The sequence below is a fragment of the Tiliqua scincoides genome, chromosome 4, assembly GCF_035046505.1.
Source record: "Tiliqua scincoides isolate rTilSci1 chromosome 4, rTilSci1.hap2, whole genome shotgun sequence".
Lineage (NCBI taxonomy): Eukaryota > Metazoa > Chordata > Lepidosauria > Squamata > Scincidae > Tiliqua > Tiliqua scincoides.
Window position 1 is genome coordinate 130,485,424 of NC_089824.1, and position 12,518 is coordinate 130,497,941.

The 12,518-nt window shown below is 46.2% G+C and overlaps 1 protein-coding gene across 2 annotated transcripts; it reads right to left on the bottom strand.

Annotated features, from left to right (window-relative positions):
• Window positions 1-2,901: 2,901 nt before the first annotated feature.
• Window positions 2,902-10,249, bottom strand: S1PR1 (sphingosine-1-phosphate receptor 1). Of its 2 annotated transcripts, none has more exons than XM_066625189.1 (2): window positions 9,867-10,249; window positions 2,902-6,370 (listed from the first exon to the last, which is right to left on the bottom strand). In XM_066625189.1, exon 2 carries the CDS (start codon window positions 6,226-6,228, stop codon window positions 5,086-5,088), a length of 1,143 nt encoding a protein of 380 aa, XP_066481286.1. In that variant the 5' UTR covers window positions 6,229-6,370; window positions 9,867-10,249; the 3' UTR covers window positions 2,902-5,085. The 2 variants fall into 2 exon arrangements, with proteins under 2 accessions (XP_066481286.1, XP_066481287.1); XM_066625190.1 differs by lacking the exon at window positions 9,867-10,249 and adding an exon at window positions 9,234-9,823.
• Between the last annotated feature and the right edge of the window lie 2,269 nt (window positions 10,250-12,518).

Below are 12,518 nucleotides of genomic sequence, written 5' to 3' on the forward strand. Positions count from 1 at the left end.
AACACTTCAGGACACCTAAGGGCGCAATCCTAACCCCTTATGCCAGTGCTTTCCAGCACTGGCATAGCGGTGCCAATGGGACATGTGCTGCATCCTGCAGTTGGGAGTCACTCACAGAGGTCTCCTCAAAGTAAGGGAATGTTTGTTCCCTTATCTCGGAGCTGCATTGCCCTTATGTCAGTGCTGAAAAGCACTGACATAAGGGGTTAGGATTGCACCCTCAGTGTCTCATATTGTGCTGGGCTGTAAGATGGCAGATCTGAAAAGGTACAAATGAGGCAAATTACAAGCAAAAACTGGGGCGTGAAAAAAATAAGGGAGGTTTGTGCTTTCCCATTTCTACAACTCACCTACATGTGCAGCAGAATCATGTGATACAGTTGTGCCCTGACAGAACCATCCAGACCGCAAGTGGGGAGATAACATGTCTGAGCACGCAACCATACAAATAGAACCTCCCAGTACAAACAACATTAGCATGTTGGGGGAAAGGCTTTTGGACTAAACTCACTGTCAGGCTAGTTGGCTATGTATTCAAGTTTTATCTTATTAATAGAGGTGGGTGAACACCGTTTTATTTTCTCACAGATTTCTGTGTTTTCCAAATTTGGAAGTGCAGAAAGCAGTGTTATGTGTTTTTATTCCAAGTGCACATTTTTATAAATTATAATCATTTTAAAAGTGTACTAGGTAGGTGGTATAGTGTCAACAGATGCAGTCACATGCATGTAGAGGTGTTATAGAATATGTAGAGGTGTTGGAGAATGGTTTCATTTTTTCACAGATTTTGCCGATTGCAGGGGGGTTGTTCGTTTGTTTACAGTAGTACCAACAGCATTATGAGTTTTTATTTCATTATTACAAAAAAACCCCCACCTTTACTTATGAAAGCATGATGTTGCCATTTCAAGGGCAGCCTGAAGTTCTCACCATCTTCAGATTAACAGCCCTATCACTCACAACTCATTCTTGTGGCACCCTGTATCAGCAAAGCCTGCATGCCTTCAGGTATTACAAGCACTGTCTCTTTCAAACCCAGGTATCACACCTGTATATTATGCAAATACAGTAGGATCATCCTACAACACCTACCTGAAGAACAGTGCTGGACAATTCAAAAGTTGCTCATGGCTTGTGGCATTTTAGTCTAGCATTACAATACTACAAACTCCGGGCTTTTCCTATTGGGTCATCATGGCTACTGATGATTTGGGGTTGCATGATTTGGGGTTGCACTGAGGAATATCAAAATTTAACCACCTACCAGCACAATCTCATGCATATTTACTCAGAGGTAAATTCCATTGAGTGTTTATGTCACTTATTCTCAGGTGAGTGCAGCCCAGGAGAGGGATTTGTGAAAAACAGAGAAAAATTATCTTCCACCACCTGAAGATGGAGACTTAATTTGGGTGTTACATGCCCTACCGCCACTCAATACCATGGCTTCTACTTTTATTAATTCTTTACCTTAACCTAAAATTCATCTCCAGCTTTGCTAATATAAAGGCTAGTGATCCAAGTGATGAATTTCCTACTTGACCACCCCGACTTACGGACAGCCACATTAACACTTCCATGCAGGTACAGTTCATCTGGCCTTGTGCTTCCTTTCTAGTGTGATAGCACTACTCTGACTTAGCATCAGTTCCAGCTTCTGGACAAGCCTCCCAAACAGAACCAAGATGTAAATAACAGACTTGCTGTCCTGGGTTTCTGTTTACTTCTGGTCTCTGCGTCACACAGGAGCTATGCATTCCAATTAGAGTTGGAGACAGAATCATTGCATGACTAGATTTTAAAAATGGGGACAAACCAGCATCAACAACCCAAAATCTGTTTACAACCAGCAAGGGCTAAAGCTAATTATGACTGCAATCCTATACACACTTACCTGAGAACACATCCCGTTGAGTAGTCTGAATGGAAAGATATGGAAAGGATTGGGCTGCAAGTCTACACAACACTTCCTACCATCCGTCTTAAGGTTATTATAAACTGCTCATAACTTTTGTTGCCCCTTATAAAGATACCATCATAAAGGAATTTGGGGGCGTTTGTCTTGTTCATCCTCCTTTCCGATCTGCTGCAAGGTTAAACTGAAGTTTTTCTGGCTTCAGCAGATATGGGAGCAGAAGATATGGGAGACATGCAATTAGCATCCTCTCCTATGGCATATGCAAAGTGAAAAGCGCCATCTCTGGATTGCAACCCAGTGGCACTCTCAAAAGGTTCAAGCGAAAAAGGCAGGATAGTTCATCCTTCTGGAGCTGGGCACTGTGAACACACCCAAGAGCTAAAATACACATCCAGACAAACCAGTCTGTTTCAACACAAGCCTACCCAAATCACATGTGGAGGAAGCACAAAGGTGTGCTGAACTTTCCCCTTGAACCTGCAGTCCACCTCCCAAGGTAATTTTCCCCCTACCCTAGCACCAATATCACAAGTGGGCATGGCTGGGGACAAAGAGCAGTTGACTGTGGGAAGAAGTTTGGCCCCCAGCCAATCCTTTATGTTTTCATTTGGATAGCCTACCCCATTGGCTCCAGATGATGGGGCAGACCCATATTTGAAGGCATGGGTCTGTCACATGTAGTTGGACCATAAAATCTGGTCATAAGCTCTCCACTTCCGCTAGCAATTAGTTAATCTTAATTGTCACCTGCTCCCATTTGAATGCTTCCTTATCAGATGAGTCAAATAGATGCTATTGATAAAGGCTCGTGTCAGAACTATGGACATTTGCGCACTCCCACATGAATGAAGACATTTCTATGTAAGTGTCATGTCATATTGTGATCCAGCCACTGGCCATGGAACTATTTCCATAGACTTCTCCAGGAAGTTGGTTGTATAATACAGATAACAACGAGAAGAAATAAGTGATCACAGCAGATGTACAAAAAAAACCCAGTTTATTAATGTTTAAAGATGTCAATAAATTTAACTGTACAAAGTCAGAAACATTTTAAATACTATTGTTTTAAAACAGAGAGAGACACCAAATTGCACTGAAAAATAATACTAAGTACAACAGTCTTATAAAAGCATCACTTCTAAATTCAACTGATATCTGTACATTAATCAGTTGTTTTCAGCTATCCTGCACATTACCACCATAGCAATGCTCTCAGTCACTAGTCTTCCACAGTGGTGTGTAGCAAAACTAGAGGTGGGTCCCGATCCAGAGGTGGGAACCAGTGCATTTTCTTTAGCTTTAAAACACACAGAGAGAGAAAGAGAGACAAAGATTTGTGGAGCGAGCTCCTAAAGAGAGCTTCCAAGCTCCTCCTTGGAAGCAGGCCTGAGGAGAGGGGGAGCAAGGGAAGCTCCCCAAGGCCCAGGACATGACAGGGCATGACAAGCTCCCCAGGGCCCAGGATACAACAAACTATACAGTACAAAACAAATTTAGGAAGGGGGAGGCCAATCAGGCATCTTGCCCTGGGCCCACTGCCAGCTCTCAGCAGCCCTACATGGAAGTGGTGCAACTTCTCTCAGCCCTTCATGGCAAGTTGCAGCTACAGTAGCATCGCTAATGGATCTGGTACCTGAGGGCAGAAAAATGTTAACATCTCCAGGGGATTAACACTCCCCAGGGGCCAGATGTGCAAAGCTCCCCCTGGGGGTGCACTTGAGGGGATCTGAGGTGCAGAGAGGCCACAAGCCACCTCAGAACTCCTCCTGGACACTTCTCCCAGTGCTGGCCCTCAGAAATGTGAGGGTGCAGGTCAGCATCCCCTCAAGGCATGGTACCCAGGGCAGTGTACCCCCTTAGGTACTCCACTGCACAGCTACAATTATCTTCTCCTATATAACTGTTAAAGGTGCAGGTGCTTTGACCATTAAGTTTCTTTACATCTGGTCATCTTAGAGAGAAAGAAGGATGTATATGCAGAAAATAATTTCAGCCAGGTTCCACATTGCAGGTTAGGACTGAAGGGTTATTAGGGCCCAAGGAAGTTGAAGGCTAGTGCCCCAGGGACAGGACAGCCACTATGTTGGTTAAGAGCGACACATTCAACCTGATATCATGTCAAACACGCATACCCACAGATTGCTACATAATTACATTCAGTTAATGCAGAGGAAACTTCTTGAAGGCTTTGAGAAAATAGAAACACCTTTTTAAACAGTTATGACCATTCTGGGACACAGAAGGATCTGAATGTGGAGCAGTGAAATGTAGACCATTGGCTGAGGCTACGTACATCCAGTCTCATAACCTTGTTCAAGCCATGAGAGCCTCAAACGCCTGAGAGCCATCATTTCCTGGCCTAAATTATGTCACAGGACAATTATGAAGATAAATGAGATAATGGTTGTTGACAGCGCTTTTTATATAGAGGTGCTATAAGAATTATATGCCCCTTTGAGTACAGCATATTTGTTAAGTCCGTTTCATCCCAAGGTTCCAATGAGACTTCTACTGCAGCGCCACATATTTCCACTGACTCCACTATAATCCTATTAAATTAAGCAAGATTCACTTGCAGCAAGCTGTGTGAAGCTGCAATCCTCAAACCAATCCTGCTGCAGCCCTCAGAGTCCAATTCTTATTGGCTGCCAACAGAAAGTTCTGCTCCAAAGTGTCACCTGCGCCTTGGCCAATATGGAGGCAAAATTATCTCCGTATTTCCCCAAACACTGTGACAAGTTTGCTTCCCCTGCTGTGTGGCAAGCTGGCTGTCATTCAGCATGACTAGGTCACAGTTTCAGGGATTTGCTGAAGTTCACATTCATCTTGGAAGACAGGAAATGTCTGTAGATCCCTTCACATCTCCCCCACTCACACCTGCATTCAATGGGTGTTGGGTTTACCAAGGTTTCAATCATTCAGACTTACTTAGGACAATCCTAAGCTTTCTCACCCTACAGACAAAAACAAGCTTCCAGGAAGGAATTTTTTTTTCTTCAAATCGCACAATCTGTGCTGTGCTGTCAATGGCACCCTAGTAAGCACCCCACTTTCCCCTTCTGACTTATGCCTTTTCACATAGCCCTTCTGGCTAGAGACATGAATAGACCCATCCCTATATGTTAGACTTCCCAGGGGCTTACACCTCCTCTTTGTGCAAGCTCCTAAGACGACGAGGTAAGATTACCCGAAGACATCATAGTCTCTGGAGAGTCGCCCTCATCTTTCTGCGGATGGGAAGAATTGTCCGACCTACTTCGGCTGAACTCTATCCCGCCAATGATTGGTCTCTTGAACTTGGTCCCAGTATCTGTGGTAGGACACTTACAACAGTACACAATCTTGACAAAGGCCCTTCGCATCTCCTTGTTGGTTAATGTATAGATGATTGGATTTGTAGCCGAGTTGAGAACAGCCAATACTAAGAAATACTCAGCTTTGAAGAGGATCGGGCAAGTCCTGACTTCACACCTCACATCCAGCAAGAGAAGGATGAACAAAGGAGACCAACAGGCAATGAAAACACTTAAAACAATGATCACCGTCTTCAGTAGAGCTAGAGATTTCTCTGAGCTCCTGCTGGCTTTGGCAACATTCTTCCGAAAGGTCAGCCTACGGCTCCTTGTCCTTACCAAGATGTAGATTCTGCAGTATAACACCACAATGGCCAACAAGAGGGCAGTAAACACTGTGGTACAGAAGAGGATGTAATGCTTATGGTAGAGAGGCAACACAGTGGAACAGCTTAAGAGGACTCCCATGCAGTTCCACCCCATAATAGGGAGACCTCCCAGTATCATAGAGATGACCCAGCAGGCACTGATTAGTAGAAAAGACCGGCAGCTGTTGCTGCCGTTATGGAGTTTCATCTTCAGCATTGTAATATATCTCTCAATGGCAATCGCCAGGAGGCTGAACACAGAAGCGGACAATGCCACAAACATGCTTCCTTCTCTAAGAAACCACTGGACAGGGGTGAGGGTGTAAGTCTTGTGCCCAGACAACAAGAGGTTGGCAATGTAAGCCACCCCAGCTAGCAAATCCGAGAGTGCCAGGTTCCCAATGAAATAGTACATGGGTCTGTGGAACTTCTTGGTTTTCCAGATGGTCAGCAGGACAAAGATGTTTTCTAGGATGATGAAGCAACAAATGATGATGAAGACCACTGAAGAGGCTTTGATTCTTCCATTGTCCACATTCTCATTTAGCTTCCCTGTGAAGTTGTAATGTCTGGGAATGATGGCATTGTTGAGGTAGTCACTAACTGTATTGAGGACCTTCATATGGAGACCACCAGTTGAGTCCATGGCTCCAGCCTACAGCAGTTCTCCTGACAGCAGCCAAGAGGCGACAAAGAGCAAGAATTTCTCCAGCTGCTCTGGCTGCAACGTCCAAATGTCTGCGGCTCCAACGTCTAGCACCTTCTGGGTAACCTCAGAAACCACTCTCCTGAAAAGCAGGAGACAAAGACAAAACAAAGTTAGAGATATAGTTTTTGCAAGTCAAAGCCAACATTCTGAAACCCAAATCCTAAATCCTGCAAGTTTGCTCTATTCAGAATTATGCAAGTTACATATCAGCAATGCAAATGAGGTTTGATTCTACACATCCTTCAGAGCTGAACTGTTAAAGGAATGCCATCCTGCCTCATGTCTTAACATTGCAGTAACAGAGGAATAGTTACAATAAACCAGACCAACCCCCATCTAATCCTAAGCACCTTTGACAGATGTCGCCTTCGCATGTTAAAGAAAACACAACATACAGCTTTAGACCTCATTGTCTAAATAACTTGCACTCTCAATGTACTTGCAAGATGCACCAAATACCGCAATGGAAGCCAGCTTACAATGAGTAGCAAAGCAATTCAGTCTTCTGTCCTTTAGTACAATCTCGCTCAGATTTGTGACCAAAATCATTACAAGACAGTCTGTTGATGTCATTGAACAGAAGTACCAAAACCAGTTGCAGACACCGAATTCAAACGCTCAGCACAAGCTCCACTGTCAATCTGAGAATCACACAAGTAAATGAGAGGAGATAGGAATTTTGCAGCAGATGAAACATCCATTTTGCACAAGTTCCCCCCACACCCCCGTCCTACAAGAAGTCCAAAGCTTAATTTCTAATCCAAGTCATCTCAAGTTCTTAACACAGAAAACTATTGCAGCTTAGATGGCTCAGACTGTAGAAGGAAAATGGCTTGTGTGTGTTCTGCATATCCAGAGGTGAATTTGCATGAGAATCACTTTGTAGGGAAGACCTCATTATTTCCCTTTATTAATGAGAGTCTGAACAGGTTCCAAGAGGACTGTAACTGGTAAACAGGAAAGTTGCCCTCCAGTACCGGTATGGACCTAAGCAAAAGTTTTACCAGTAAAAGTATCAGTAAAACAAGAGGAAGGAGCTAGAAGAGAAATCTTCCTGGCTATTTCTACATGACAGGAGTTGGACAGAATGACTCTCAGTTCCTTTGGCTGCCGTCCTGCATGCAGTTTGGAGATAAAGTCCCATAAATCAATAAAATTTAAGTGGCCAAACATGCCTGTACACTGGTTTTGCAGTCCACGATTAAATTGCCAGGAAAGAACATGGGAGAGAATATGTGGTATATAGACTGTTAACAGCAAAGACACTCAGTCATCACACAGTTTTAATACGATCAATCAACCTGACAGAGGAAACGGCTTTGCTAAGACTTCTAAGGAAGGCAAAAATGAAGCTTGTTCCTTTTGCATCATGTCCTCCACACAAGAAGTTCAAAGCTGCATTTTTGCCTCACCTATGAAGAAGCGCTGGCTAAAAGATACCGACTTGCCCAAGAGTACCAGTGACAGACAGCCAGTTCACAACCTACTTTATACACAATGTACCAGAGTTTAAATAGCGAGTGCACACTTGGCCAGCCAACTGTAAATTCTGTATACACGTTTAAATGTCTGAGTTGCCCTGCATTAAAATACTGAAGCAATGGTTCGAAAAGAATCAGACCTTCCACATCTGGGTATGACACCGCTACGCAGGTATCTTGTCATTGAACTGGGGCAGTCTTGTAACAGGGTTTCAAAAGTCAAGGTCAAATTCTGTTAGAGCAAGGCTTTGAACCTCCTTAAGCCATTTCAGCCCAACGTTGCATATACGCAACAGGGACCAAATGTGTACACCTGTGGGCCGGGGAGAAATGGGTTAATCCACTTCCAAAGCCAGCGCTGAAGCCCTTACAATGCACATATTGCTAGCCATAATGGGTGACAAACAGGATTTTACAAAACTTTAGAGGGAATTGGGGGCAGAGAGAAAGAAGACCTGCTGTCCCTAGGCTTAAACTGCACATTCCACTGAAGATCTGAACAGGAGTAGCCTAGCCACAGACAAGCTGGACATATGATTGAGGAGATTGTACTCTGAAAAATTCCTGATCTTGAGGAGAGTGTCTATGCAGGATGCACAAAACTTGTCCACATGCTGGCCCTGTTCTGATTTTCACTTGAATGTGTGGAGGTTGAAAGTGTGGGGTCAGGTGTGATTCCAATTTCCCTGCACTAAACGCATAACTGCAAGAGCACTTGGAAATTTAATCCTAGTAACCATATAGGTGAAAGCACCCTGGAGATCATTAGCCCCAGTTGACTGAGACAAGATCTCCCAAACCGTTTTAACCCATTGTTGCCCACCCACAGGTGTGTACACATTTGGTCCCTGTTGCGTATATGCAACGTTGGGCAGAAAAGGTTTAACTAGCTCCTGCAATTAAGGAAAAAGCGGAAAGAATTAGGACAGACTAGTGTCCGAGGCACTGAGAATTCAGCAAACAGATTCAAGCAAACCATTCTCCAGTTCTCATGGGGGACAGGGAATGACCCAACCACATCACCCAACAGTGACTGGGTGAAAATTCCTTCCATCCCTTTAGGTGGCATCATTTTAAACTGCAAGCTCAAAAACCAAGCTCTCATCCCCTAGTCCTTCAATCAGCTTGGCAATGGTTGGTTAGAAAGTGAACTTTTCTCAAGCTGTGCCTACCCTCCAGTTCCTAAGAAGAAAAGTTAGGGAAAAGATTTTAAAAAGAAACCACCACCACCCCTCCTCCTCTCCTGTACAGCACACTAGTATTAAATCAGTGCTATTGAGCCACCCCAACCGTGGCTTTCATCATGTAAGGCTAAACCAGAGTTAAGACAAGCTGGAGTTCTTTAAAGAACTCTGTTCCCTTGATGCCCCATCTTAAGTTATGCACTGAATAGCTGTTGCCTCAAGTGCTCTTTTCTCCTTATTAGCTCCATTAATCTTCCATTCTGCACACGTGCATCACCTTTCCAATGGACCCCGTGTCCTCAGCCTAAGTCCCCACAGCCCCTTCTAGTTCGCCTCCAGGGTGCAATAGCTCTTTCCCGCAAGTCCGCTACCATCTGCCTGCAAAGCCCGATCCCGGCTTGCAGGCAGGGTTCGGAAATCAAGCAGATCTTGCAGATCAGGTCCAGCACAGTCATGGCCAGAAGCGCTTTGCGCACCCTCAGTTGCTAGTCCTCCGTTCTGGAGAAAGCCGATGACATCCTGTGCTTTTCATTCCACAGCACTCCAGGGGCACTGACTGCTCCAAGTTCCACTTTCTGCCGTTCCCCACCAATTCCTGGTGGGGGGGGAGCCTTCTGCCCCCTCGGCTGGTCGCCAGCTGCAGCCTCCCTCCAACTCCCGTCGGGCACAGCAGCTTCTATATGACCAACTTCCTTTAAACCCCGCGCGTTTCCCACGTTCAGCAGAGACGATCGGGAGTGGCGGTGGCCAAGCCCAGCTCCCCGCCAAGCGCACCTGAGGGATACACGTGTTTGCTGCATGCACACGTCAGAGCGTGCATCGACTCTCCCTCCAGCGCAGAGTGCACACACCCCCGTGCCTCCTGTCCTCGCGTCCCTTGCCCGACCCAGATCCCTTCCCAGGCTCTTACCGCGCTCAGGCAGGACGCCGATCTCTCCGAAGGGGACTGCACCATCGCCTGCGCTTCACATGGTCGTGCCTGGCCCCGCAGCCTCCCCACTTGCACAACAAAGACGGGCTGCTGCTCCTTGCAACCGCTTCCCTTCGCCAAGTGGTCTCCACCCCGCCAGTTTCCTTTACTCCCCCTCCGCTCCCTGCAGAGAGCGCTTAAAGTGCGCTCCGCTTAACTCTTGCGGAGCCGCGCCAGCGCCAGAGATCGCGGGAGCGCATGGCTGGGGCGCACCGCCTGGGCACGCACTCCTCTCCCCGGCTGAGCGGATTCCTGGGCGGGACGCGGCGACGGAAGGGTTAACACCTGTTTCCTTCCCCTCTGCCTGCCTGCCGGGTGGCTGGCTGGCTACTGGCGCAAAAAGTGGTGCCTGGCTGGCCACCTCCTTTTATGCAGCGCGGGACGCACATGGAAAGGGTGGGGGAGAGCCCAATAGCAGGATGGGCCGGGCAAGGCTCCCGCGGTGGGCCAGGCATGCATGGGAGGAGTGTGGGCAGAAGGGGACGCACTCTGATCTTGCAGCGGGCGTGGGGGCACCTCACACCGAACCGCGGGCTCCCCTCCCTATGGCGCAGATTTCACACTCCGGCCCAAGTCACCGCACCACCAGGAGCTCTCTTCACAGCAGGGGCGATGCTAAAGCATTCACAGCCCAATCCTATGCATGCCTACTCTGGAGTAAGTCCCACTATAGGCCATGGAGCTTACTCCCGGGTAAGTGTGGATAGGGTTGCAGCCACAGTTTTGCAGGGGAGGCTCCCTGGAAAACTTAGTGGTTTGCACCCTCTCTGGCTACGCCAGCCAGCTCCACCTCCCCTTTTTCTAAAGCCGTTTCTGCCCAACATTGCATATATGCAACAGGGATCAAATGCATATACCTGTGGGCTGGGCAGAAATGGGTTAGCCAGCTTCCAGTTCCCTGCATTCAAGAGCACCTTCATCTGCAGCTGATGACACCCATCCCCAATACCTAGAAATTTGGCAGCTGATTTATGCCGATCTAGCTACTGTTAGAGAGTGAAAAGCAAGCTGTGCCAGTTTTTTCCCCCTTGATCAATTGGCAACCCTATCATGTACAGCATACCTGAAACTGCCCTTTCTCAGAGGTCAGCTGCTAGGGCTTCTTGCAGTTGGGGTGTTTGGATCAGATAGGACTGGATAGGATCCCTGTCTGAAACTCTTGCCAGTCCTGTACAACTATGCTGAGCTAAATAGAACAGGTGTCCCCAAACTAGGGCGGGGGAGAGGGCTACATAAGGCCTATCACAAGATTTTTATCTGGCACACAGCAACTAGGTTTTTTTGTCAGAACATTTGCTAATATTTGACATTTTTACTCTTTACACATCATTTCTTAGTGTTTAATCACACACGTGTGTGTGTTTCTTAAGCACAGCATGTTTCTTTGTAATTGTCACATTTCACTTTTGTTCTGAATCTTATGGTGCTGATTACAAAAAATATCCAAGAAAAACTTATTCATTCATTTATAAAACACTTTTTCTGGCCTGCAAAAATGTGTAAAATATACAATGTGGCCCTTGTACTGAAAGGTTTGACGATCCCCGAGTTAAACATCTTCGTATGTCTGTAGATGCACAGCCCAATTCTATGCATGTCTATTCAGAAGTAAGTCCCATTAGATTCAATGGGGCTTACTCCCAAGAAAGTGTGGCTAGGATTGGGCAGGCAGTTCTCTACAGATAACACTTTCAGTATGAAATGAGAGAACTGTTCTCACTGTTCTCTCATGTATGTCTCTCTATGTCTACAGTATCTTTATTTTATGGTGTTCATATGGGTTGCATCTTGCATCATAGACAGTCATGCCACAGTCTTGCCACAGTACATGTGAGTCTGGAAATCCACCACTTACTCTGCCCCTGTGCTTACCCTTCTCAAATTCCACACTTCTCAAATTCCACAATCTTGCCTTGAGAGCTGTGAAAAAGAGCGGTTCACGAGTGTCAAAAGAGTGCCAATTTTTTTCTTATCCCCCTTACTGTATAGGCATGAGACAACATGGTTAAGAGGATAGTAACTGATGTGTGCTATATGATCTTTAGCAAATTGTCCTTGTAGGTGAATGCAGGGGAGATGCCCCACAGCCATTCACACACTGACTGGGTCGCAACTTGCTGTTGGACAGTGCAGAAGCACACAGCTTCATAAAGGGTCAGAGGGCCCCCCGTTCCATCTGCCTTCGCAATATGGCAATTGATCCCTGCAGAGAGAGAGAGAGGCACAGAGCCTTGCCAAGCCATGGTCATTGCATGACTTTACTGGGACACAGTATCATACCCTGCAGCTGTACTGAGCTCAGCTACTCTGAAAGCCAGCAGCACAGTCCAAAAGAAATAAAATTTAAATGGATGGATGAAGCTAAGGGATAAGGCCAGGCCTGCTTGTCCAGCCCCAGCCATGAACATTTGGTTGGGAGAATGTAAGAATGATCATGGCCTTCTATCCTGGATGACAGGCATAAGGAATACTTTCTGTTTTCCCTGCACCCCTTCCCTCTTCACCTGGGAAAACCAGCTCCTACCCCAAACTCAGAAGGTGGTTTCCAGAGTAGCAGTCACTTCCTTCTCACTTCTTGATGCTAGTTACTGG